This window comes from Enhydra lutris, unplaced genomic scaffold (assembly GCF_002288905.1).
Source record: "Enhydra lutris kenyoni isolate GAN:26980312 unplaced genomic scaffold, ASM228890v2 scaffoldscaffold1, whole genome shotgun sequence".
Classification (NCBI taxonomy): Eukaryota; Metazoa; Chordata; class Mammalia; order Carnivora; family Mustelidae; genus Enhydra; species Enhydra lutris.
Window position 1 is genome coordinate 72,205,033 of NW_019154085.1, and position 26,049 is coordinate 72,231,081.

The following is a 26,049-nucleotide window of genomic DNA, read 5'->3' on the forward strand; positions in this document are numbered from 1 at the left end:
GGGGCGGCGGCGGCGGCGGGGGCGGCCCCGGCGGGGGCGGCAGCGGCGGCGCCGGGGGCTACGCTCCCTACTACGCGGCGGCGGCTGCGGCCGCGGCAGCGGCGGCGGCGGCGGAGGAGGCGGCCATGCAGCGCGAGCTGCTGCCTCCCGCGGGCCGCCGGCCGGACGTGCTTTTCAAGGCGCCGGAGCCGGTGTGCGCCGCGCCCGGGCCGCCACACGGCCCCGCGGGCGCCGCCTCCAACTTCTACAGCGCCGTGGGCCGAAATGGCATCCTGCCGCAGGGTTTTGATCAGTTCTACGAGGCTGCGCCCGGGCCCCCGTTCGCAGGGCCGCAGCCCCCTCCACCTCCTGCGCCGCCGCAGCCCGAGGGCGCTGCCGACAAGGGCGACCCCAAGACGGGAGCCAGTGGCGGCGGGGGAAGTCCCTGCGCCAAGGCGACCCCGGGCTCCGAGCCCAAGGGGGCGGCAGAAGGCGGCGGCGGCGATGGCGAGGGGCCCCCGGGGGAGGCGGGGGCTGAGAAGAGTGGCGGCACAGGTAGGCACCCGGTGCGGGGTGGGCTGCTGGGCCGGGGGGCCGCGGGCGCGGGGGGGCGGCGGGGGCCTCCCTCTGCTTGCGCCGTTTTATGTGCCACTTTATAAGCGTTCGAAGAGGTTTATACATCCTATAAGATTTCCCGGGCCGTTGTAAAGTGTGTTTACGATAGGAAACCAATTTAGGTGGGCTTAAGGTAGACTTCGAAGGGGACATTAATCGCTGCAGAGAGCTTTTCCCCAGTTTGGAAGGGGGTGGTGGTGCTAGAGACCCTGGAGTGAAGGGGGGAGATTTCAAGCCACTTTGTGAATGTGGACACTCGAGCCTCCTGCTTTTAAGGGCGGGTGGGGTGGGGTGGGGAGATCCTTGAACTGGACTTTATCCAAGCCTCTGGCTGACGCGCGCTGCTGACTGGAGTAGAGCAGATGCCTGGGCGCGCTTGTGTTTCTCTCCCTTCGGGTTCCAACTCAGAGCCGGCCTTGCCCTCTGCTTCTCCACTTCCGTGCCAGGGTGTGTGTGTGTGTGTGTGTGTGTGTGTGTGTGTGTGTGTGTGTCCGGGCGTGAACACAGGTCCACGCCCGCACTCTCTCCTGTGCCCGCCCATATATCAACCCCCACGACGCAGGCAGGGCCTTCCAGTGGCGGCAGGGGACGTCCCCAAAGGGCCCGAGGCCTGGCCCTCTTGCGGGCCTGGGCCGGCGGGCGGCCAGGGGTGGGCAGCCAGCGGCGGGCAGCCAGCGGCTTCTCTCACCTCTTGGTTTCTTTGACTTGCAGTGGCCCCCCAGCGGTCCCGGAAAAAGCGCTGTCCCTACACCAAGTACCAGATCCGCGAACTGGAACGCGAGTTTTTCTTTAACGTGTACATAAACAAAGAGAAAAGACTCCAACTCTCTCGGATGCTCAACCTCACTGACCGGCAAGTCAAAATCTGGTTTCAGAATCGCAGAATGAAAGAAAAGAAACTGAACAGAGACCGTCTGCAGTATTTCACTGGAAACCCCTTATTTTGAGAGCTCCAGGAAGCACCCCTCTTCCCGAGCCCCATTCACCCACCCACTTCCCCATCAGCCTGCCCTGGGCAGGCCCAGTGTCCTTGGGTTTAATGACGCCTCTTCTCTGTGGAACTCCACGATTCCTTCCCACGGTCAACTCGGGACCTCCCAGCGACCACTGCTGCCTGCGGACGAGGCCGGGGACTTGGCCGAATGGATCCTAATAAGGGGAAAATGGTAAATGCAAACGTCCCTTTACAATTTTACCGCCAATGTGCTGTTGTTCTCCCTCCTTCTCTCAGAGTCCCTGTGGGGACGCTGTGGGATCTGTAGAGAGTTAGGCCGCTAGGCTGGAAGGTGCTTGTTTTTGTTCTGAGTTTAAGGGACCTGATCATCCCCTTGGTGAATGCAGATTATTTAAACTCTGGGAAATGTATCTTCGGCCTGTTGGTCTGTCGTATCAAGGCATAAGTCATTGTTTTGTGTGAATAAATGGTTTCTGGTAAAATGGAGGTTACAGCTTCAACACACTATATGATTTTTTACTCTTTAAAGTTTAGTGTCTCATTAGGGGATTTTGGTGGCCAGAACCTTCTCCCATATGCAACTGAAAACCAGGTGAAACGCTTTTTAATCCTGCTGAAATAAGAGTAGCTCTCTCCCACCCTGCCCAGGCTACACCGGTTTTAAAAATCACTTTAGGGATGAATTTCTGAATGAAGGCTGTGACCCAGCCATTCTGGTGCTGCTTTCTGTAGGCAGTGAGGCTGGGGCAGCAGGAACCTAAGAAGGAAGTCTACTCCCCCCACCCCCAATTTAGTGAACTTGGAATTTCTGAAGAGACAAAATTCATTTTTAAAAAAACTTGTTAGAAAATCTAAATTTAATCTTAACAAGGTGTCAGGACCCAAGGTCCCTTAAAAAAAGAAACCAAAATTAGAAAGCTTCTTTGAAAAAAAAAGTTTGCTAAAAGGGAGTTACCAGTGGTCAAGAGGGCTTGGGATCCTTGCTAGGGTCACAGCAGCATGTGGTAGAGAAGGTAAGACCCCTCCCTGGAATAGGGCCTGAGGCTGCAGACCCACTTCTCACTGCATTTATCGCTTCAAGTTAAAGAATGTGGTGGGGGCCGAACTACACATTATGTTGCTGGGCCAGGCCAGGCTGTTTACAAAACCTTGAACTGTCTAGACAACACCATAAAAGCCAAAGTTCTAAACAGCTTAATTGGGTTATATTATACACCTTCTGGTGGGCCCAAAAGAGATTTCCGCAATGTGCAATAAACCGTAGGAGTGAGAAAAGCATCTCTTTCTCTGAAAAAAGGTAAAGTGAATCATGACTCTTAACCTCTCCTAAGCCCAAAGTGTAAAAAAAAAAAGAAAGAAAGAAAGAAAGAAAGAAAGAAAATCCATAAGATGTACAGTACCCCATGCATTTTCAGAGGAGGATGCATTTCCAAATGTAAAATTTTTTTAATTGCCAAAGTTTGGTGGGGGGGGAAGGAAAAACATAAGTGCATAAGTGTATGCCTTTGAACTTCCAAAATGTCAAGGTCATCACCTTTAACCTTTCTGAATAATTAGGCGCCTTAAAGTTCTTCTGTGATATTCAGCCGCCACCCACTCTCACACAGACATGCTTACACATATCCAGACCCCCACATACATTTATGACCACACAGCATCATATCAGGGGCTCCCCATAAATCTAAGCAAATGCCTAATTTCAGGATCAATAACCTTAATTTCCCTTCAAACATTTGTGTAATTCAATAGCAGTTGACTTCTTTTTAAAATACTGGTTAGATTTAAGTGTCTACCAGCATGTTTTTTTATACAGCTAGTATATACTGAGGTGGCTTTTTTTTTTTTTTTTTTTGCGGGGGTGGGGGTGGTCACAGACAGCAGTCCTCTTTGCTCTAATGAAGAACCACGGCTTTCAAAGCAGGCATTTGAAAGAGGAAGCTTTAGTCAGATTTACACCTTCGTTGTATTTGAAAAAAACTGCTGCACCGTCAGATAAGTTACTGTGCTTTCTATGATATGGAACAAAACTAAAAATATTTATATTGTTTTCCAAAGTGTCCTTCAACCTTTGGTGAAAATTGCAAGAGAAAAATTGAATAATTTCGTTCGGAAGGGGATTCCTTTGTGTGGAATTCTGGGCGTCCGTTAAAATGTCAGTGCCCTAGTAGTATGGTCGTTGCAAGAGCTTAAAACTGCTTTCTTTCTCTCTCCATCTATCTTTTTTTTTTTTTTTTAACTGCGTCTAAATGTAGCAAGCTTGTGTGTCCAGTACCGTAGGTAAGCCGAACCAAGAGATACCATTTCCCGTTTGCATGGCCTTGGAGAGCCACACGGGGGCGCGCTCACGTTCCAGAAGCCGCGTGTGGCGGAGAGGCCGCGGTACCCTATCTTTTCCAATGCTGATTCTAATAGGCAATCTCAGCCGGTTAGAAACACGGGGCCACTAAGGTATTTGTTTGCTGTTTGTTTGTTCTAAGCAGCGACGAGGTGTGGGAAGTTGTATAAACCATATTCCTGAAACAGACAATCACCTAATCGTTGTCTCCTTCAAGATAACGCTGTTGCAAAGAATACCTTGGTATAACCTGGTGGTGTCAAGGAGAGATTTTTTTTAAAAGACCGACACATACATCTCGAAATAGGTCATGCCACTGTGAGCTAATTAAATTAGAGAAATTAATTGTCTTGTTGGTTTGAGTATGGAGAACAATATGAGGATAGGACCAACTCCTCCCCAAAACAGCGTCCGCCTGATAATGCTCTCCGACCGCCTGGGATGATTAAAAGGCTTTTGTTTAAGACTGATCCCTGCGCTGGCAACTTACCTGAGTGTGGTCTCAGAGAAAATGAGATGCGTCGGGACTGAGATGGTCGTTCTGGGCAAGGGAGTGCCCCCTAACCCGGCCATGCCTGGCACCGGGGCTGCCCCTAGTGAGAAGCGCAGGCAGAACTATGAGCTGGGGGCGCCTGGGCCAGGCTGGGCTGATGCGGCTGCAGGAAGCAGCAGGCTGTCCCGGGAAACGTTTTTACAACGGGGCAAGGCAGCATAGAATGGGGATTGCATTTGAAGCAAACGAGATTTGCGTTTGATAGAACCCTAGACACTCTTTTCAGCTGCCTGCTGGCCTTGAGAACGGAGTTTGATTTTGGCACCAGCTCTCACAAGCAGTCTTCTTGCTGCATGCCCTCTTGCCCCCCAACCTCCTTTTGCAAAGCCCCTGACTTTGGGGAGGGCCTGCGTCGCCATCCTCTGTCCAAAAGGGAGGGCTCCAGGACAGGCATGGGCTGTTCTGGGGGAGAGTGCCTGTCCCTTCTTTTCCCGAAGTTCATTGTGAAGCCCCCACAACGCCCAGAATTAGTGCTGGCCTCCTCGGCTCTGCTGCCTCTGTCTCCTTTCTCCAAACCCTGAACCAAAGGCCCCGGGTCCACCCCTGGGAGCTGGCATCAGCTTCAGTGGAGGCTGGGGCGCCATGAGCCCCCCAGTGAGGCACCAACCAGAGGCATAGGTGTTCCCCATGGGCACCCCCGGCTCCCGCCTGTCTGACCGCGGGTCCTGCTAAGCTACTGAGAAGCGACATTTCTCCGAGCGGAACCTGGGTCTCAGTCCAGGTGGGGAGAGAACCCTCCTCCCCAAATGTCGTTATATTCCTCTTCAGGCGGCTCCAGCAAGGGTGCATGTGGGCTTTCGAAGCCCCTTGGCCTTGGCTGGCAGCCTTCCTCAGACAACGGGCTTTCAGCCGTCTGCAGTTCCCTTCCTACCCGCAGCGCCCAAGATGGGTCTGAGAAAGGACAGAGGATTGGACCAGGACTTCCGGGGGTTGCGGACCCGACCCCTCCTGATTGTTCAGAGCCTGTGGGGCTCATGGAGTACAGCCATGTATTTTGATTCACTGAGATCTCATATCCTGAGTTGGAGGGAAAGTGCGCCAAGTAGGAGTCTTTTGTGTCTGGGATGGAAAGAGGCTCCCGGCCGCCTGCCCTTTTGCAGTCTCCACAGACCCTTCATTGAGTTGGTGGTGGCTTCCACAGCCTGCCCATTTGCCCCCTCGATTTCTTTTCAGATTGGCTGGAAGGTGCTCAGTGCAACCCGGAGGGGCTCCCTGGGGAAGCAGCCTTTAAAATTTGTTCCCATCCAATCTGCCCCCAGGGAATGGCACAGCCCTGAGGCCACTCAGGGCCCAAATTCAGGGCTAACCTAGGAGTCCCCAAGTTTACTCAGGCCCAGGGTCACTGTTCTTCCTGGTGACAGAAGAGCGCAGATGCAAGCCACTTCTGGATTACAAATGCTAATTTCTTGCTAAAGCGACCCTATTAAATTTTTTTCTCTGGAAAGAGCTGTGCCAGGGAGAAGGATGTCTTGGTACAAATATGGATATTCATCTCCTTTATAGTGCAATATTGATTTATTATTAATGGTAACTGCTCCAACTGATCTAAAGATGATCGAAAACAGCAGCTATGCAGCTATATTAAATACTCCTAAGGAAAATACAGGCTGGCCTTAAAAGCCACTGCCTTTTCATTTCATTTGCTTCAACTTAGCGTTAGAGTCTTAACCGAACTTGCCATCCTCCCAGGTCCAGATCATTCCCTTGTATTGTTTCTATTTTGCTCTATTTTTTATTATAAAATTCCTCTGAAATATTGGCGTCCCTGGCTTCAAGGAACTGGTCTAAAGACAGATACTTGAGAAGGAATAAAAGAGAATTTTGTGATAATAGATTCAAAATCAGAGCCGAGACACATATTTTCTGTGAATGGAGAAGAACCACGTAAAGCCAGATGTAATGTGGGGGTGACTTAGAGCCCAAAGGCCCCGAGAGTTGAAACAGAAAGGCCCCCAAATTCGGAAGGCAGATCCTGCTTGTGTTGGCTCACCATAGACCTACCCGCTCGGCGAGGAATTGCTGGGTTTTAGCCTGAATGTTTTCTTCATGTATAAATAAAGATTATGAAAGGGCGTTTGATGGGCATAAAATTCCCGATTAGATTGAACAGTCTTGCCTCACGAGTGGGATAGGGAGAATTGGAGAACCGAGTTCCAGGCAGCGACCCTGGCTGAGAGGCAAAGGGACGAGAGTCTCTGAGCGCCAGGCTGGCGTCAGGGCGCCCGCCGAGAGCGTGCGCAGCGGGCACTTTGTCCAGCCCTGGGCACGCTTAGCTGAGGCTGGGATCACGATCTCCACCTTCTGATAAAACAATTTTTGGGGTGCCGGTCCGTGGCTGTTAGCTTTGAGCAGGAGTTGCAACAGACTAGAGTCAAAAGTTGGATTTTTGTTTTCCCTGCCTTCCTCTCCACCCATCCCACCCCACCCCACCCCCATCCTCAAGCTTAAAAACAGCCACCCCTAAGGAAAGGTAATGTCTAAACCTCGGGCTTCGCCGGGCCGGCATCCCGCAGCCGGAGCAGTTAGAGGCGCCAGGCTTTTAACCTGACAATGATGTTGTATTTGAACAGCTGCGTAAAGGTTTAAAAGGTCTGTCTCATTGCCACCGCGAAGTTTTTAAAAAGGGGTTATTGTTTGGGCGAGGGCACTTCGAGGGGACAGGCAAAGTGGTCCCAAGGCCGAAAATAATGTTCAGCGCCTGTTTCCACCAGGCCGGGGAGATTCTTTTTGGGGAGGGGGACAGAGGGTTTTTGGAGAAGGGTTTTGTGAAGAAGTGAGCAGGCTCCTAGTCCCTCCACCCCAGAATGCTAAGTCGCTTTAATGAGCATCAGGCTCCAAAGAAATGTTCAGCTGAGACGGAAACCCAATTTGCCCACAAGTTCAGTCTCTGGGCCTGAAACCCAAGGCCAGCCCCTGACAGGGCGAGTGTGGGGAGAAGAAAACACAGACGCCTTTCCGGACAGAGAACTGTTTCACAATCAGGGTTTCTGGGGCCCATTTCCTCTCTCCGATGCAGGGAAGGGGATCTGGGAAGCCTGAGGACGGCTCCTGTGCCCTGGCCTGGCCCCTCAACCAGGGCAAGCCTTTGGAAATCAAGGTTAAAGCTCCCCGCTGCTGCCCGGAGGCCGGGGCTTCCGAAGGGCGGCTCACCCGCCTGCAACCAGAGAACAAGAAAGGAAGTTGTTGGAGAAGTTTCTCGTAAAACTCTGAGTTTCCATGGTGGTGATGGTGGTTATTCTTTAATGAGCTCGACCACAACCCCAGACCAAATCCTCTTTACAGAACTTTCCGTCACCAAAGGAAACAGAGGACTAAGTTTCTCCCACCTCCTTTTTTTTTTCTCCCTTCCCTTTCCCAAGCAAAATGGTGTCAAATAATTTTAGGAATTGTCCAAAACTATAAAACTCAACTTCTGACAAAAGTATAGCTTTTAATATTTGACGATTTGTGTTAAAACAAAAATTGACCTTCTTGGTTAGTAGCGAAGGGGAAAAATCAATAGTATAATTTTCAATAATTCATAAAGCGAACGCCATTATGCTAAATCTTAACTATTAATCTTATCCTTTACAAAGTCTCGATTGATTTGTTAATAAAATATCTTCCCGTGTGTGGCAACAGCGGGTATAACTCTTTAAAAACCTTCAGAAGCAAGAAAATTACCAAGTAGCCCAAGAATGTAGATGAGAATTTTATTGATCGCCCTGATTCTTCTTAATATGTATTAATAAATTCCACAACCTTTTGTACCTTGCACTTGTCAGAAACCAATGCTTTTACAAAATCCATAAAAGGAAAACATATTTTTCTTTGCAGAAGAACCAAATGACACCTTTGCATCTCTCTCACTCCTATTCGGCCCAGCCAGTTTTCTCAAACTTCAGGAGTCTGAGGGCGAGAGTTTTCCCCTTTCCTTGAAAAAATTCTTTTCTTTCTCTCTCCCTTCCTTCCTTCCTTCCTTCCTCTTTGCTCATTATTATCAGGGTGTGTAGGGAGGGAAATCTTGGTTTAGTTCTCCCGCTGGGAACCGGAGGGACGCTTTCGAGGATAGCCAACTGCTGGCGAGGGGTTGTCTCCGGGCTGAATGCTCCCAGCGGCCCGGCCGCAGAGGTCGGGGTGTGGTTCCTTCGAGAGAGCCGAAGGCTTGGGCAGTTCGCCCAGGCGCGGAGGGGCCTGGATCCCGCATCTCCCTCGGGCTGGAGGAGGAAATGGACAGCGCCAGGGCCGGCCAGTCCTCGGGGCTCCGGGCCAGCCAGCTTGGCCTCTTAGCCCTCGCCGCCCTTCTTGCCTCCGCTCCCCACGATAACTTGATCGTGTCTTTGAGTGAGACATCCTTCCTGTGGCTCCCTGGGGTGGGATGTCTCTGAGCACGGGGAATCCGACTCACCTTCCCACGCTGCCCGGGAGAAAATTAAGCAGCCGCGCCCCCACCCCCCGCCTGTGCCCCGGCTTTCGGGCGCGTTCTGCCTGGGTGTGTGCGGGGGCATGCTTCTGTGTGCAGGCTCACGGCACTCTGGCTTCCCTCCCCGCCCGTTCTCCCGGACGCCCCTCCGGCTGAGGCTTTCCTTTCGCTAGCGGGGCCCAGAGGCCGGAGCGGGGGACGCGAGTGGGGCCGGCCGGCTGAGCGAGCCCCGGGGAGGCTGGCGGGCGACGGAGAGCGCTGGACCGGTTGTCTCCAGCGCGCACTATCGCGGGCGCGTAGTAGATGTCGCTGTTGTCCGTGCTTACGCGGCCGGCCGGCCGGGCTCTGGAGCACGTGACCTGCGAGGAGGCTGCGGCTCAAGGCCATTTTCAAATCTCATTGGCTTGGTTGTCATGTGGTCGGCAGAGGCATCCACAATTACACGGGGAATGTTTTCCTAGAGATGTCAGCCTACAAAGGACACAATCTCTCTTCTTCAAATTCCTCCCCAAAATGTCCTTTCCCAACAGCTCTCCTGCTGCTAATACTTTTTTAGTAGATTCCTTGATCAGTGCCTGCAGGAGTGACAGTTTTTATTCGAGCAGCGCCAGCATGTACATGCCACCACCTAGCGCAGACATGGGGACCTATGGAATGCAAACCTGTGGACTGCTCCCGTCTCTGGCCAAAAGAGAAGTGAACCACCAAAATATGGGTATGAATGTGCATCCTTATATACCTCAAGTAGACAGTTGGACAGACCCGAACAGATCTTGTCGAATAGAGCAACCTGTTACACAGCAAGTCCCCACTTGCTCCTTCACCACCAACATTAAGGAAGAATCCAATTGCTGCATGTATTCTGATAAGCGCAACAAACTCATTTCTGCTGAGGTCCCTTCGTACCAGAGGCTGGTCCCTGAGTCCTGTCCCGTTGAGAACCCCGAAGTTCCTGTCCCTGGATATTTTAGACTGAGTCAGACCTACGCCACCGGGAAAACCCAAGAGTACAATAACAGCCCCGAAGGCAGCTCCACAGTCATGCTCCAGCTCAACCCTCGCGGCGCGGCCAAGCCGCAGCTCTCGGCCGCCCAGCTGCAGATGGAAAAGAAGATGAACGAGCCTGTGAGTGGCCAAGAGCCCACCAAAGTCTCCCAGGTGGAGAGCCCCGAGGCCAAGGGCGGCCTTCCGGAAGAAAGGAGCTGCCTGGCTGAGGTCTCCGTGTCCAGTCCCGAAGTACAGGAGAAGGAAAGCAAAGGTCGGTATGAGCAAGTTGCCACCCCAGCGGGGCGTGCAGCCCGGGAACCCGGCGGAGAGGGAGCGCCTGGGTGCCCAGCATTGAGCCAGGGCAGCTGAGGCGGGGCCCGACTGGCAGGTGCCGCTCCTCCTGCCTTTTAGAGGGGCAGTCTCAGTCTCGAGATGGTCCCCGCTTCTCCCCGGCTGCCCTGGCCCTCCTGGCTAGTCCTGGCCCCACGCTGATGGCGCCTGGGCAGAGGAAGGGCTTGCCGGGTTTATTTTTCCTGAGCTAGACCTGAAACGCAACAAAAGAGGGCAAATGAGACCTGCGGCTCGTAAACACGGCCCCAAAACCTCCTTTCTCCTGCTCAGATTTGCAGTCCCAGCTTTGCCTTTCACCCAATGATGATTTTAAGGCGGTCCAAGGCACTGTGTTCGTGTTCAAGTGTATGCACCCCGCATCCTGCGAGCTTGGGGGCGGCAATGGGAACGAAATGACTGGGGTGGTTGGCGCTGGGACTGGGGAACAGGGCTCCCAGCCTCTGCAGGGTTAGGTAACCTTGGCTTTGTCTGGGGGAAAGTGCCGTAAGCTTTGCAGTCCATTTGCAAAGAGGGCAAAGGCTGAAGGGGGGGGAGAATGGAATCTGCAGGGCCCACTCGGCAGAGCCAGCCTTAGGGCTGGGCTGGGGCAAAGAGCCTGGAGTGCTGGCTTTTTGAGAAGGAACCCTGCCCTTAAGCCTCCCCCTCAGTGCCAGAGGTGGGCCACAGTAAGGAGCCACATTTCTGGGGGTGGGAGGATGCTTTTGTGTGGGGACAAGAAAGCATGAGAATGCAAGAAATTCTGGGGAGTACAACAATGCCCCAGGCAGGTCGGAGAAGGTGTACTCGCTTCCTTGGTTATCTTTTGAAAGAGAAGGGCAACTATCAACCTGGTTGTGGGGCTCCTCGCCTGGGCAGGAAAAGGGGGGAAGAAGTGGCAGACTTGGGGATGTGAGGCAGCCGTGGGGTTGGTAGTCTTCTTCAGGCTGTGGTTTGCTTCTTCCACTCCAGCCCAATTATAAGCTGCCCAGTTAGAATGTTGTTGGGGAGATCCTGAAACTTTACTATTGTATTGATGTTTTGTGCAAATCAGAAAGTTGAGAGGAGAAAGAGAGAGAACCCTGACACCGAAGGCAAGAGTACCCGCCCATCATGTCATTTTGGGCATTTAAACTAATCTGGTGTCAATTACAAATCCTTTCCAGGGCCCACCTCATATGAGTAATGTTTAATACCAGCATTTCCCAAAGTGGCCTGGCTGCCAGCAGGGTCATGGCCAAGGGTACATTTGAAAAGACTGAGAGAAAAAAAAAATTCTTGATTTTTTTTCTTCTTCTCCCTTTAATTTTGTTAGAGGAAATCAAGTCTGATACTCCAACCAGCAATTGGCTCACTGCAAAGAGTGGCAGAAAGAAGAGGTGCCCTTACACTAAGCACCAAACGCTGGAATTAGAAAAAGAGTTCTTGTTCAATATGTACCTCACCCGCGAGCGCCGCCTAGAGATCAGTAAGAGCGTTAACCTCACCGACAGGCAGGTCAAGATTTGGTTTCAAAACCGCCGAATGAAACTCAAGAAGATGAGCCGAGAGAACCGGATCCGAGAACTGACCGCCAACCTCACCTTCTCTTAGGTCCCAGGCCTGTCGGAGGCCAGGATCGGAGAGGGGGCACCGCGTTCCAGGGCCGAGTGCTGGAGGACTGGGAAGGCGGAAACAAAACCTTCATTGCTCTTTGTTTTTTGTTTTGTTTTGTTTTGTTTCCTGCTAGAATGTGACTTTGGGGTCATTCTGTTCGTGCTGCAAGTGATCTGTAATCCCTATGAGTATATATATATTAAAAAAAAACTAGCACGTGTAATTTATTATTTTTTCATCGTAATGCAGGGTAACTATTACTGCGCATTTTCATTTGGGTCTTAACTTATTGGAACTGTACAGCATCCATCGGTTCACTCATCCATCCAGCAATGTGACTTTTTCATGTTTTTCCTAATGCAAAAGGTCTCTGTGTGTGGTTAGTCCATGATCTCATGGCGTTTTTGAATACATTCAGTACTTAAAAGTACTTAAATTACATATATATTTAAAAAAAGATTAAGAAAACCCACAAGCTTTGGGGGGAGGGGGACTAAAAAAGCACATTACAATGTATCTTTTCGCAAATGAATTTAGCAATTGTCCTTGGTGAGATGGAATATTGACGACTTATGCCTTGTAGCCTTCCCTTGTGGTGCATCTGTGGTTTGGTAGAAGTACAACAGCAACCTGTCCTTTCTGTGCATGTTCTGGTCGCATGTATAACGCAATAAACTCTGGAAACGAGTTCGCTCCCTCTGCTTTCTGAAATGGACCTATGTTGCGATGGAAATGAAAGCCTTTGGTGAGATTATCTTCCGGTTAAATTGCTTGTTTGGGGCAGTTGAGGATGGTGACAGAGAGCAAGAAGGAGGAAGATGGGAGAAGCTGAAGGAGGCCTAGGGTGCTAAAATTTGGCAGTGGTTGGTGGAGGGGAGTGATAATCCAGCCTGGGTGTGCTGTTTTCCTAGCTGGGAAGAAGGGGAGTCTTACCCCCACCTCCCCAGGATAGTAACATAATTGAATTCTAGATGGGTGTATGTTTCCCTCTAACCAGAGCCTAGTAAGACCGTGCCCCGCTGCTTTTTTCCCCACAGCTCCCTTTTGTGTGTTTTCCTGTCTTTGGTTTTGGTTTTGTTATTTTCTAACACTTTCAGTGGGGTCTTGGTGATATCTGACTGGTGTGCCATCATCAGGGGCTAGGTTGAAACCAGTCTGGCCCACCTGGAAGCCGCCGGCCTTCCTTACAGGAACAAGGACAAACAGCAGCTAGCACTGCCACGGTTCCAGTTCTGCCCCCTTCCTTGCCCTCACCCCCACCCTATCCCAAGCGCAAGAAGAGCCAGGCCACAGCGAAGCCAAGGATGGGTGAGTTTCCCCGTCCCACTTTGCCCTGGTTTCCTTGTGGAAGGATTTCATGCTCAGTCATTAGCTTTCAGTGACCCACATGAAATTTTCGTAAAATTTTCTAGAAAGATTCCCTCTCCACAGGTAATGCTCCCCTTATTTAACTATAAACTGCTGGGTGGAGCCACTGTATCGGGGAGACAAGAAAATGTACAAAAGGTGACTGAAAGGGACTTTGCAAATGAACATGACTTCACATGAAGTCCAATATTCCAGCTGCTGACCCAGCTTGGAAAACTCCATCCAGCCTTCACCGAGAGAGTCCAGGCTTATCTAGTCCTTTGTGGGAGAAAGGAAAAGAGGCCGTAGAAGGAAGAGCCAACAGAGAATTCGTTTCCTCATGTTGTGTTGTGGTTTCAAAAGGTCTCCACCGAATTCAAGGAGCTTCACCAAACACATCCTTTTCACTTTTTCTCCCCATGAATCTATTTATTCAGGGGCTCTGAGCCTTACAGTTCCCATCAAGGGAGTCTTTGGGAAATTCAGTATTTATTCAGAGTTTTAAACTTCCTCCTGAAAACCAAGAACCTTCCCCAGTTCCAAGACAGAACCCTTTAGGGGAGCCATTTCTTAGGGGTGGGAGAGAGAAGGCTGGGAATCAGTGCCAGGTTGGAAACACAGGAGTAGATTTGCCCAGACCTCCATTGGTTGGGCTGGAGAAAGAGGGCAATTTTAACTTATCCGTTTCCTCCCTGCGATGTGGGGAGCGCCATTAGTTGTTGACAGGGGGCCATGTCTCAGAGGAAAACCAGTGCTACAGGCAAAGGCATCGCCTCTGGAACAAAATCAGAAAGCCATTGGCAAAGGCAATCAATCAGGCCATAAGTAGCCATTTACCCCCTTCCTTTCCGGGGCTCGAGGTGGGCTGGGATCCCTCCAAGGGTGCTCTGGGCAACTTGTAGAGTGAGGAATATATCCTCTGCCGCCCGCTCTCGGGCTGCTTTTGTCTCGGCTCCCAGCCGAGCTTCCGAGGCTTTGTACCATGGATTTGGGAGTGACAATGGGCATTTCCCTCAGATTCAAGGCTGCCTAGGCTTACTTCTGGAGAAAAAAAAAAGAAGAAGAAGAAGAAGAATTCGGAAGACAGTGGCGCCACAAGAAGCGGCCGCCCGGCCCCGGGGAGATGCGGTTCCCGCTGGCCTCTCTGAGGCAGGCTGCGGGCGGTGGGCGGGAGCGGGCCTGCGCTAGCATTTGGGTTCTGCCCTATGGCGTGTTCTCTTCCAGGGCCTCCAGCAGCCCCGGAGAAAGACAGGGCATCCTGGCCGCCACGGCGGTCCCCGCGGTGCCTACGCTGCAGTCTGCCAGCACTTCCGAGGGCACACAGAAGCCCCAGCGGAGGCCGCCGCAGCACCCAGTTGGCGGGCCGGGCTGCCCCAGCTCACCCCTCGGGCCGTGGCGTGTGCTTAGCCTCACGTCGGGGGTGTGTGTGGCTGCGCGGGCGTGTGTGAGTGTGCTAGGGGGAGGAGGCCCTCCGAGCTGCTCCATCCGTCCGTTTTATTAGGGACACATTAATCTATAATCAAATACACCTCATAAAATTTTTATTGAAAGGCATAATATCATTACAGAGGTCTTCCACCTGTTTTAAACAACACGACAAGCTGTGAGAGAGCGTGTGTGGGTATGTGTAGGGAGGGGTGCGTTTGGGTAGCGAGAAAGGCACGGGGGAAAAAACTCCCCTCGGGCGCCAGGGGGCCGCCTCTGCAGGCCGGCCTGCCTCGGGCCGCACGCCGCCCTGCGTGCCCTGGGCCGCCCGGGGCTCTGGCCCAGCGCTCGGTGCGCCCGGGACCCGCGGCCGGGAGCTGAGTCCACGGGCTGGAGAGGCAGCGCCTGGTTCTGAACTGCAGGACCGAGGACGGCAAGAAGAGACGAACAAATAGTCCCCAGCGCCTCCTGCGGCCACGGTCGGGCGTAGTGGTTCTAGCCACCGCCAGTCTGTCCGAGCCAGGCCGGACCGAGCTGGGCGCACGGACCCGGCCCATGGGCTCTAATTGCGGCGCTTATGTTGATGATGATTTTTTTTTTTTTTTTTTTTAAATCACAGCAGCCCCCAGTTTAGCGGACTGATTTACTCCGGGTATTGGTAAATATGATCACGTGGGCCGCGCGACCAATGGTGGAAGCTGCAGCCTGCGAACTAGTCGGCCGCTCCGGCGCCGGCGGGGAGCGGCGCCGCGGCGGGCAGTGTAACCTTGGGTGGGAGCGCACGGCGCCTCAAAATGTCCTCCAGTGGCACCCTCAGCAACTACTACGTGGACTCGCTCATAGGCCATGAGGGCGACGAGGTGTTCGCCGCGCGCTTTGGACCGCCGGGGCCCGGCGCGCAGGGCAGGCCCACAGGTGTGGCCGACAGCCCGGCTGCTGCTGCAGCCGAGTTTGCCTCGTGTAGTTTTGCCCCCAAATCGGCCGTGTTCTCCGCCTCGTGGTCCGCGGTGCCCGCCCAGCCCCCGGCGGCGGCGGCGATGAGCGGCCTCTACCACCCGTACGTGCCCCCGCCGCCCCTGGCCGCCGCCGCCTCCGAGCCCGGCCGCTACATGCGCTCCTGGATGGAGCCGCTGCCCGGTTTTCCGGGCAGCGCGGGCGGCGGCGGTAGCGGCGGCGGCGGGGGTGGAGGTGGCCCGGGCCCTGGTCCCAGCCCCGGCCCCAGCGGCCCACCCAACGGGCGGCACTACGGGATTAAGCCTGAAACCGGAGCGGCCCAGACCCCTGTCGCCGCCACCTCCACCTCCTCCTCCACTTCCACGTCTTCCTCTTCCAAAAGGACTGAGTGCTCCGCGGCCCGGGAGTCCCAGGGGAGCGGCGGCCCCGAGTTCTCCTGCAACTCGTTCCTACGGGACAAGGCGGCAGCGGCGGCTGGGGGAACCGCGCCCGGGGCAGGGATCGGGTCCGGGTCCGGGGCAGGAGGCTCGTCGGAGCCCTCGGCTTGCAGCGACCACACGAGCCCAGCCTGCCCACTAAAGGAGGAGGAGAAGCAGCATCCGCAGCCGCCGCAGCAGCAACTTGACCCAAGTAAGTGCAAAAGAAATTGCCCCCTGATTTATTGCTGAAACCTGTAAGGCTCGAATGTGCAAAACTGATAGTTTTACTAACCTATAAAAACGTCTAGACGCCTACTCTAGCCTAGGCGAGCAACACGCATCCATAAAAAGCTTCCCATAACCACCTACCTAGGCGCGCGGTTTGTACGGTAAACAGAGAGCGGGCATTAAGGCTTTTTATGATAATTCCCCCCAGTTGTGAAAAGCGGCCATCCTCGGTGAAATTAATTTAACGACCTCTCTCCCCCACCCTGTCGTTTCTCCTTGCCTCCCCTCCGCCCCTCGATCCCTTTCTCCAAACTCCCCTCTTCATAGATAACCCTGCAGCAAACTGGATCCACGCTCGCTCCACCCGGAAAAAGCGCTGTCCCTACACCAAATACCAGACGCTTGAGCTGGAGAAGGAGTTCCTCTTTAACATGTACCTCACCCGGGACCGGCGCTACGAGGTGGCAAGGATTCTGAACCTCACAGAGAGACAGGTCAAAATCTGGTTCCAGAATCGTAGAATGAAAATGAAAAAGATGAGCAAGGAGAAATGCCCCAAAGGAGACTGACCCAACGCGGCGCTGACGGGACCACTGTGCGCTGCAAAGGCAGTGGGGGTTTTGTTTGTAGGTGCTGATTTCCAGAAACTCTCCAGCGATTCGGACATTTCCTCCCCCTCTCCCTTTTAGGTAGAAGTGACTGTGTGGTTGGTCTCTGTGAGGTATTTGGGGGACTCTGTATTTGCTCGCTTTTGTGTTGGAGAAACGAAGTGGCTTTGGGTTTTGCCTTTCCCCTGCTCCCTCCCTTTCCTGAACCATTGGTTCCATAGGAAATGCTATATTTTGTGAGTGCACGCTGGATTGAGGAGCCCTCCCCTGTGTAAATGTCCCCCTATGTTTCTGAAAAGTGCTGTAGTTTAGCCCCCAGCGCTGCTCAAGCAGGGGCCAAGGGCGCCCCACTTCTGAGAATGAAGGCAGAGCGACAACGGTGGGAGGCCCGCCCAGGTTGCCCACCAGTTACGAAAGTCCCCTTTCCTCAGGGAACCCGCGGGCCCTTCACTGAGACCTGAAATGAGGCCGAGAGGGGAGCCCAGGGCCTCTGGTGGGTGGGGGGTTTATTCTTAGTGCACTGGAGGGGCCGATCGCTCCTGGGGAGGGCTCGGCTTGCGTGGGCGGCCGCGGGTGTAGGCCCTCCGGGTTCCTGCCTGAGGACCAGTTGTAAATGTTACCGCTTCCTACCAATAAATGCTGACCTGATCAAACGGAGCCCAGACGCTGGCCCTGAACACTGTGTGCCTGCTTTCTCTGTCTCTTTGCAAAATACCACCCCCACAGGACTTCTCTCCCATCCCTGGGAGGGAGACACTGCTAAAAATCTGGGGCCCTTCAACCTAAGGTCCAGTGTGCCTCTGAGTCTATCCTTTGTGTGGGCAGAGGGGGGCCCTTGGCTGCTCTTTCCTTTCCCCAGCCTGCTTCCAGCTTCTCAGCCAACTCCGGCCCTCGGCCCAGTGTCAGCTTCACAGCGGAGCCCCCGGGCCCCAGAAGCCAGGCACCCTTTCGCAGGGACGTTGGCACATCGCACCCCGTTTCCGCCTGCTCAAGGGTACCAAGCCATCCCCTCCCCTCTCTAAACATGGGAAAGGCCAACCGCATTCTGGAGCAACTCCCCCACCTCCAAAGGCTGGCTGGCTCCTGGAGGACTGAGCCAGTTAGGCTGCGAGCTTCCACCCTGCACACACTCAAGAGCCCCAAAGTGACCTTAGCAGATCAAAATGGTCAAGGCTCTCCTCCGCAGCTACCCCTACCCCATCTCCGTGCCCCTTCCCCCCCTCAGTTCCAGTGCAAGTTTAGCCCCCAGCTTGGCCCTCTAAGGTCCACCTTCAGGAGCTAAAATGAAGGTCATTGTAAGTGAAGGTTCGGGCCCAGCACAGCTTTTGCAGGCCGGAGAGTGGGTGGCGCCGGGTGGCCTGGGCTAGGTGGAAGAAGGAGGGTGGCAATGGCAGAGTTTGGGGGGATCCTGATGAAAGAGGGGACTTGAAGGAAAAGCAGAGGGGGGCTGGGAGGGAAAGCCAAGGCCCAGATCCGGCAGAAGGTGCAGCGTACCCCCGCCCCTGCGGCCAACCCGATACCTAGAGCTCTTTGAAAACAGGAAGAGCCAAGGTGTCATAAAGCCATCGAGCCGGCGAGACGTCTGGAGGTAATGAGTTTACGACAGGCTCGGCGCTTCGCTTTGAAACCATCTCATTTTGATGTTGTGTTTGTGGGAGGAAGGGAAAAATGCAGACAAAACTGGGTCTTAAAATCTGGACAATAAAATATAAACAAGACTGTGTTGGACCAAGAAGGCAGGGGCTTGAGAGTTCCCCGTGAGGTGTGAGCACCTAGGAAATAAAAATGGGGGAGGGTAGGAAAGAGGAGATGATAATATTTCTGATTTTTAAAACAGGCCGGGTATTAGAATTAGTCTATGGTGGGTGGCTCTTTATAATAGTTCACTATGGCGGCGGTCTAGCTTGTTTTCTTTCTTTTTTAATTGGCCTGTTATTTGGGGAGATGTTAGTGATCTTGAATCATTTACTGGAACCCAGGGTCTCCCAGCCAAATCGTCGCAGGGAAAGATGTATTTAAATGCCCTTTGATAAAAGTACCTGGCCCTCCATTCCAAACTTTGCAGCAAAAGTATTGTTCTAAATTCTAAATTCTCTTTGCATATAAAAAAATGTAATCGTTACAGCTGAATTGGAAGAAAACATTTTTGAAATTGAGAAAAAAGATTAACCTCGAAGGAAATACCTCAGTTGATTAAAGTCTTTGCTTTAACAAAAATTCAAGTGGAATGCTTAGTCAGTTTATCTCACTCTGTGACTTGTGATATAAATTTAAAATCTCATTTATTGTGTATAGAAATGCCAATAAACACAGCCAAACAGGGCCTTTCCAGACAGCCGCTCAGAGATCCAGCAAAAAGCAAAAAGCTTTTAATTTGGTTTCTAGTTCTGCCTTCCAGTAATCTGTCCCCAGATTGCCCAGTGAAATGGGCCTGAAGGATTAAAAATAAGAAGTTAAAATAGCAAATATTCAGGATTTACTGCTGAGCAACAAGCTTTAAAAGAAAATACCATAAAATGAACTATCATTTCTTCGTTTTCGAAGTGCCTGGCTCCTCTGACAAAAAAGCCTGCTGTAGTTGATATTTAGAAAGCTGTAATTTTTCTGCAGTCCAGCCCGTCCTGTAATTGTGGGCGATTACAGAATGGGGACCTACTGTGTCTGGCAAAAGAAGGTCTGGAAGCTTTTGAAAAGACACTATTGGAAGCTCTCGGGAGTACAGATATCTTTGGCGTTCAGGAGCCCCTGCTCGCTGCACTTGACTTGTTGACAATCAAAGGGATGAAGCATTATTAGTGTCAACGATCCAAGCCCCAGTCAAAATAAAGAACAAGATTAGAACTGGTCTGAGTCGGATAAAGGGAAGTTAAACTCGGTCGACTGGAGGCGGCATTTTGCCACTAGAGAGCGCTGTTGCTCCACTTTGTAATCTCGTAAAGCTGGCGCTGCGGCGAGGAAGGTTTTGATTTAAAATATTTACAATCTTTTTTTAATTCTTAATCAGGATAAATTTAACCAAAAAGGAAGCAGTGTACACTATTAAATTCTCCAGGCGTGTTTGTTAGGTATAAAATTTTGGATTAGTCAGGATTTCAGAAAATTTGGACTATGGCACAGCTGAAACTATAAAATGTTATGGTTAAGTTAATGCAGTCTATCAAAACAAGCATGTTAAAAGCATAGATCTTTATTTACAAAGTTAATCGCGCTCTTTTCCCATTCAGATTATAAACAGAATGCTTGGGGTGGGGGCGAGGGGGAGCTATGTGTTTTGTCCCAAGAGGAAGTGTGTTGTAATGCTTTCTTAATTAGGCCAGAAATGTGTAGAAATGAATTTCGTAGTATTTGTGTTTCTTTTCTGCGACCCACCCACCTCCAAGGAAAAACACAGTTCTGGAAGGTGCCTTGTAGTATTGACATCTGGGCTCGCTCTTCTTTTTCCCATTCTGTTCCAAAACCCATTCATTGATCCAGAGTTTAAACAACGCACAAGCACACACACCAAACAGAAATTTAAAAAGCCAAAATTACAAAGTTGGTTCCAAGGCTTTATTGAGAATAATTCTCTTTTAATTGGGTATTTGCAAGGCTGAAATACAAATCGTTAACTATCAGAATAGGTTTGTTCGCCTTCGGATTTTAAGGAAGTTTTACCTGGGTATATCCGGCAGAAAACAACAAACCCCATTCCCCTCACCCCACCCCGCACCCTCCACTCCCCACTCATTTAAAAAATAAGGCATGCCTTTATCATCTGGAAATTCATTAACCATCCGTTTACCTTGACCATTTTCAGCCATTCTGTAGAAACAATTGAAAGAGTATTGAACATTATCTTGTTATGCCTTTCCGTCTCGATCTCATTTTCTCCATTTCCAAAATATGATTCAGTCCACACGGACTGACCTTAGGATCGCAGTCACAGACAGGACCAACCCACAAGGAGTAGGGGGTAGTGGAAATGACTGGCCTGCTGCGCCTTTGGGGGCCGTCTCGGGTTTTTAGATATTGCATTTGGCGTGAAAGGCCGGCGTAGTGTGGTTTAGCTTTAGCCGGAGCGCCCTCCGTGGGCTCGGGGCATGTTTCCGAGGTCAGTTAAGGCTGGTGTGGGCCTGGTGCCCTCACAGCAATAGATTATCCCTAAGGAAAAGGGGCTCCGGTCATTTGAAGAGCCCACGAAAAAGGCCGAGTCGGCGAGGGAAAACGCACTCAACACAGACTTATTATACTTATTGGACATTAATACGGGAGTAGACAGGGAGGAAAAAAGGAGGTATGAAGAAGAGAAAACGGCGGTTAACGGCGAGCGGGCATGTAAAACCAGGAATATTTTGCCGATTCACATTCGACTTGCCCACATGACACGGGACGTTTCTCCTCCTCATCCTTCAAGCTAGGATGACCTTTCTCTTTCCTTTCTTTTCGGAAAAATTAGTAACTTTTTAAGCTGAATCCAGCGCCCGCTCTCAGCAGTCACTTCACAGGCTCGGCAGATGAACTAGAATCATTAGCAGACGACGGGCGCCGCCTGCAGCTGCCCGGAACCGGAGCGATCCTAACACCGGCCCGGGGCTCCAAGTGGGGACTCGCAGGCGTCGGCCCCCCGCGCTTCGCCCGGGGCCACCGCCTGCCCTGGTCCGCTCCGTGCTGGGGCTGAGACCCGGGAGCCGCGCGTCCAGCTCGAGGAAATACCACCCACCCGAGCGTGAGTTCTCCTTCCCGCCTTAGAACATTTCTGTCCGCTTTTCTATTTACTCCCTCAGCAATGCTAATCTGCCCGCCCCCGCCGCCCCCACATTCCTCAGTTCCCCCTGCGCCTGGTGCTGACGTCTATCAAGGGTGAAATGATGGAAACTATATTCATAGGCATGATTTCCATTAAATATCAATTAACCTGGGAGCCTCAGCCAGGCGTGCAGTGCGTCAAGGGTAAATGTACATCTCATTTCCACAAGGCCTGCCCGCCTGGAAAAAAAGGCCGTAGATTCGCTTTGATAATGCCAGGTTTTGGGATCACCTTTGTGGCCTTTTAATCAAACCACTCCGGACCCAACCCAAATGTACGCGGTCGGGTCAGTCTACACCACTTGCCCGTGTTCCCCGGTCTGCGCCCGCGTGTCCAGAAGCGCAAAAGCCACGGCCAACCTCTGGGGGTTTGTTCTAGGGGCCAGAGGAGGGAGTCATTTGCTGCCCTGGCCTCCTGGGAGTGGCCTTCCTTCCTGCCGCCCCCCCAAGTGTAAGGTTCCCTCGCGCCCCCGCCACGCCAGCCGCGAGCCACATTCCCTGGGCCCCGGGGGGCAAGGCGAGCCCTTGGCAGTGCGGCTTTATGGGCCCCCTTTAAGGCCGGCGGAGGCATCTCCCGGCCAGCGTGAGGAGTCCCGTCGGGAGCAACGGTGTCGCCTCCGCGCGGATCCCTCCGCGCGGTTATCTCGCCCCCATCTTCTCCACTCAGTGGCGTGGTGCGAAAATGCCTCGCCGGGGCGCACCGGGGCGGCAGCCTCGGCGGCGGCGGCGAGACCGGTGGGAGGGGGCCGCGGGGGGGCCGAGGTGAGAGGTGGTGGCGGGTAGAGGGTGTTTTTTTCTCTTCCCTCCAGAGCGGGCGTTTGTAAACCGAAGCCAAAGAGTGTCCCCGTGGGCCGGGCGCACTTTTTTTCTTGTCCCGGTGCGCTCAGGGCCGCCTGGTGCCTGAGAGGAAACAGTGGAGGCAGCGGGGCAGGTCACCCAGGGCGTCGGCGATTATATTGCGGCCGAGCCGGCGCGCGCCGGGAGAGCCCGGGCGGGCGGTGAGCGCGGGGGCTGGGTGAGGCCCCGCGACCCGCGAGGGAGGCGGCGCGAGGCCGAGGCGGCGGGCGCGGGAGCCGGACATGAGCGTCCAGTAGCCAAGTGCCCACGGCGGCCGGGCCTCAGAGGCGACGCGCGCGCGGGCGGGTGGGTAGCAGCAGCAACGTAGCCCGGCGGCCCCGGCGGAGCGAGCAGCCGCCCCAGAGGCCCCCGCGGCAGTGCGGCCGCGCTAAGGCGCGCTCCCTGCCTGCTGCACACCGCCAGCCCAGGACCGCCCTACCTCGGCCCCTGACCATCGCCGCCGCCGCCCCGATGAGCTCTTACTTCGTGAACCCGCTGTACTCCAAGTACAAGGCGGCGGCCGCGGCGGCGGCGGCGGCGGCGGCCGCGGCGGGCGAGGCCATCAATCCCACTTACTACGACTGTCACTTCGCGCCCGAGGTCGGCAGCCGCCACGCCGCCGCCGCCGCCGCCCTGCAGCTCTATGGCAACAGCGCCGCGGGCTTCCCGCACGCGCCCCCGCAGGCGCACGCGCACCCGCATCCGTCGCCGCCGCCCGCCGGGCCGGGTTGCGGTGGTGGGGGCGGCCGGGGCCACGGCCAGGACTACTTCCACCCCGGCGGGGGCAGCCCGGCCGCAGCCTTCCAGGCTGCCCCCCCTCCTCCTCCGCATCCTCCGCCTCCGCCTCCCCCCTGCGGCGGGATTGCCTGTCACGGGGAGCCCGCGAAGTTTTACGGATACGATAACTTACAGAGACAGCCGATTTTTACGACCCAGCAAGAGGCCGAGCTGGTACAATATCCTGACTGTAAATCGTCCAGTGGTAATATTGGCGAGGACCCAGACCACTTAAATCAGAGCTCGTCTCCTTCTCAAATGTTTCCCTGGATGAGACCACAAGGTTGGGATGCATTTTTTTTTTCAATGCGGGGAGAGTGGGGGGAAATCTGCTTTCATCTCACGTTCTAGCTTTAAAACTACCTTTTCCTTGCCCTCTCGTTTTTCTTATGTAGCTATCGTAGCTCTTATTCATAAAGTAATACTTTTTTTTTTTTTTCGTAAAGTAGAAACCGCGTAAAGATGATGGGGACAGTAATTGTGAAGACCTTCTCTCTGTTCCTTTTGCCTGCATATCCTGTATATATCAGAGCTAGAGACTTGTTTGTATTTCATCCTTTAGACACGTTCCAGAAAGCTCCAGCAACCTGCAGAGGCACCATCACATTTCTAAAACGCTTGTTTTCTTTCTTTCTTTTTTTAAATCAGCAGCTCCCGGTAGACGAAGAGGAAGACAAACCTACAGTCGTTTCCAAACCCTAGAGCTGGAAAAAGAATTCCTTTTTAACCCTTATCTGACCAGGAAGAGAAGAATTGAGGTTTCCCACGCCCTAGCCCTCACGGAGAGACAGGTAAAAATCTGGTTCCAGAACAGGAGAATGAAATGGAAAAAAGAGAACAACAAGGACAAATTCCCAGTTTCCCGACAGGAGGCAAAGGATGGGGAAACCAAAAAGGAAGCCCAAGAGCTGGAGGAAGACAGAGCTGAAGGCCTGACAAATTAACTTCTACCTTTAAAATTTTACCACAGACTATTAAAACTAATGATCAACACATGCTGTTGGACACCATCTATTTTCTTTGTTGGAAAAGACTTTACCTGTATTTCAAGCTACCTTCATGTCACTGCTCTTGAGGTTTCTGCGCTTTGAGAGGGGTTTGGGTGTTTAAAGTTTCTAGTATCACATAGAAGCAGTCCTTGAGCTGTCCTATGTAAGGGTAATTTGATACTGACCTTGTTGCTATATTTTTATAATGGTAGTTTTTAATGTCTGAGCTGGTGATTTGCCTCAACAACGTAAACTTCCTAATGATTAGCACTAAATAATTGAATATAAAATGCTTTATTAATCAAACAAGTGCACTTGAACACTTAAAATCATTTCTTTATGGTGAGTAAATTAAAAGAGATCTATTAATTTTTTTAAAAAATTATGCCTGCAGAATATTTACTTTATGTTATTTGATTAAAGCGTATTATTTATGTTTTCTTTTTCTGCTTTTATAATGAATGGTTCGGGTGCCTTTTGTTTACTTCTACAAGGTTTCTTTGAGTATTTTGTAAATGTAATATCTCTGGGAAAATTCTGGGCCAAATATTCATAAAGCACATGTTAGCTGAAGAGTGTAATGTGTCGTCCGGCTCTGCAGCTTCCTTAAACTTGGGGAAGATGTTGGGCCAATGACAAAAGTTTCAGGAAAATGTCATAGTTGATGTTTAATAATTTTCTGTAGTCTATACATATTGTGGCAATTTAATAATCTAAAGTGAATGAATACTTGAAAAGCCAATTATAACATTTTCACTCATTAACTTTTCACTCTGGCAAGTCACCTTGTGAAATGCCTCTCATTTCTCAACTTGCTTTCGTTTTGAACTGCGCTTGGTATTGCCTGAAATCGCTAGGTCTCTATGCTGTGGCCGCTGCTGTGATCCGTTTTTTGAATAGGTGCCATATTTATTTGTATTTCCTTCGCTCTGTTTTGCACGCCCATTTTGAGCCAACTTGTGTGCGCCTCAGATGTCGGTTGGTACGTCCTCTGCTGTTCTCCAGGATGGCCTCACCTATTGAAACAAGCCCTGAGAGCAAATGCAGAAAAATCTGAGTGTAAACAACCGCTCCAGAACATAGCTAGCTCCTTAATAAAGAAATGAATCATTTTTAGAGGTAGTGTCTTTGAGCGCCGCACATAATCCTTTTCCTGAGTCAGGAATCACCATCTGGGCTACTGGAAGGCAACGTTTCACTAAAGCTTCTATTTGATTTAAAAAAGAAAGAAAGAAAGAAAGAAAGAAAGAAAGAGAGAAAAGAAAAAAAAGGAAAGGAAAGAAAGAAAGAAAGAAAAGGAAAAGAAAGAAGTGGGTTACAAGCATTCCTTTGTAAAAATAAATAAATAAATGCAGGGGAGGGGTCTCTTTTTCATTCCAGAGAGGGCTGGCTAGGCTCAAGATCCTAGCTGCATCTTGCTCTAAATAACCTTGCTAAGATACTGTGAAAGCTTTGAACTTCGCAAAGGACTCAAGTTGTGGGCCCAGTGGGGGAAGACCCAGAGTCCGGGTTACACCACAGATTATTCCGCTGAGCCTGTGCTGATGCTGGGGTTTGAGATCTGTTATTAACAAGATATCCATTTTCCATTGGAGGCTGCTCCTGCAGCTGCCATTTTATGAGGGAAGAGGAGGGGGAAGAGGGGTAGTAGAGAAGAGGAAAAATTCAAGTAAACTAATACTTCTCCCGAAGAAACGGGAAGCATCTCATAAGGTAGACATTGACAGGCTCTTCGCATTTTTTAGATGCGTTTATTTTTAAAGAGGTACATTTTAATTTCCAGAGTGGTTTTTATTGCACAGGTAAAAAAAAAAAAAAAAAAAAAAAGATCTCTCTTAGGCCTGAATCAGCCCCTCAGGCATTGGTGGGCTATTTGCCTGCCACATCAAGGACCTAGGAAATGTTGGCACCGGTGGGGCCAGAAGTGAAAC

General features: G+C 52.0%; 4 protein-coding genes across 5 annotated transcripts in view; all 4 read left to right on the top strand.

Moving 5' to 3' along the window:
* LOC111145622 (homeobox D11) overlaps positions 1 to 1,541 on the top strand; it is a 2,198-nt gene extending 657 nt beyond the window's left edge. Inside the window, exons 2-3 of the mRNA XM_022500652.1 lie at positions 1 to 534; positions 1,306 to 1,541. Of these exons, the coding sequence (XP_022356360.1) occupies positions 1 to 534; positions 1,306 to 1,541 (770 nt within the window). The remainder of the gene's footprint in view (positions 535 to 1,305) is intronic.
* A 7,553-nt stretch (positions 1,542 to 9,094) lies between these two features.
* Positions 9,095 to 12,390, top strand: LOC111144954 (homeobox D10). Its single transcript, XM_022499580.1, has 2 exons — positions 9,095 to 10,097; positions 11,469 to 12,390. Exons 1-2 carry the CDS (start codon positions 9,143 to 9,145, stop codon positions 11,744 to 11,746), a joined length of 1,233 nt encoding a protein of 410 aa, XP_022355288.1. The 5' UTR covers positions 9,095 to 9,142; the 3' UTR covers positions 11,747 to 12,390.
* Positions 12,391 to 15,294: 2,904 nt separating this feature from the next.
* Positions 15,295 to 17,285, top strand: LOC111144374 (homeobox D9). Its single transcript, XM_022498652.1, has 2 exons — positions 15,295 to 16,105; positions 16,450 to 17,285. Exons 1-2 carry the CDS (start codon positions 15,316 to 15,318, stop codon positions 16,689 to 16,691), a joined length of 1,032 nt encoding a protein of 343 aa, XP_022354360.1. The 5' UTR covers positions 15,295 to 15,315; the 3' UTR covers positions 16,692 to 17,285.
* Positions 17,286 to 22,823: 5,538 nt separating this feature from the next.
* On the top strand, positions 22,824 to 24,092 carry LOC111143198 (homeobox D8). Of its 2 annotated transcripts, none has more exons than XM_022496747.1 (2): positions 22,824 to 23,412; positions 23,778 to 24,092. In XM_022496747.1, exons 1-2 carry the CDS (start codon positions 22,824 to 22,826, stop codon positions 24,071 to 24,073), a joined length of 885 nt encoding a protein of 294 aa, XP_022352455.1. In that variant the 3' UTR covers positions 24,074 to 24,092. The 2 variants fall into 2 exon arrangements, with proteins under 2 accessions (XP_022352455.1, XP_022352464.1); XM_022496756.1 differs by having other exon boundaries at positions 23,781 to 24,092.
* The last annotated feature ends 1,957 nt before the right edge of the window (positions 24,093 to 26,049 follow it).

Excerpts from the sequence above, each read along its gene's own strand:
- LOC111144374 (XM_022498652.1), top strand. The coding sequence starts at position 15,316 with ATGTCCTCCAGTGGCACCCTCAGCAACTACTACGTGGACTCGCTCATA. Across the intron at positions 16,106-16,449 it reads GCAGCAGCAACTTGACCCAA|ATAACCCTGCAGCAAACTGG; the intron begins GTAAGTGCAAAA and ends CCCTCTTCATAG.
- LOC111143198 (XM_022496747.1), top strand. The coding sequence starts at position 22,824 with ATGAGCTCTTACTTCGTGAACCCGCTGTACTCCAAGTACAAGGCGGCG. Across the intron at positions 23,413-23,777 it reads TCCCTGGATGAGACCACAAG|CAGCTCCCGGTAGACGAAGA; the intron begins GTTGGGATGCAT and ends TTTTTAAATCAG.
- LOC111144954 (XM_022499580.1), top strand. The coding sequence starts at position 9,143 with ATGTCGCTGTTGTCCGTGCTTACGCGGCCGGCCGGCCGGGCTCTGGAG. Across the intron at positions 10,098-11,468 it reads ACAGGAGAAGGAAAGCAAAG|AGGAAATCAAGTCTGATACT; the intron begins GTCGGTATGAGC and ends TAATTTTGTTAG.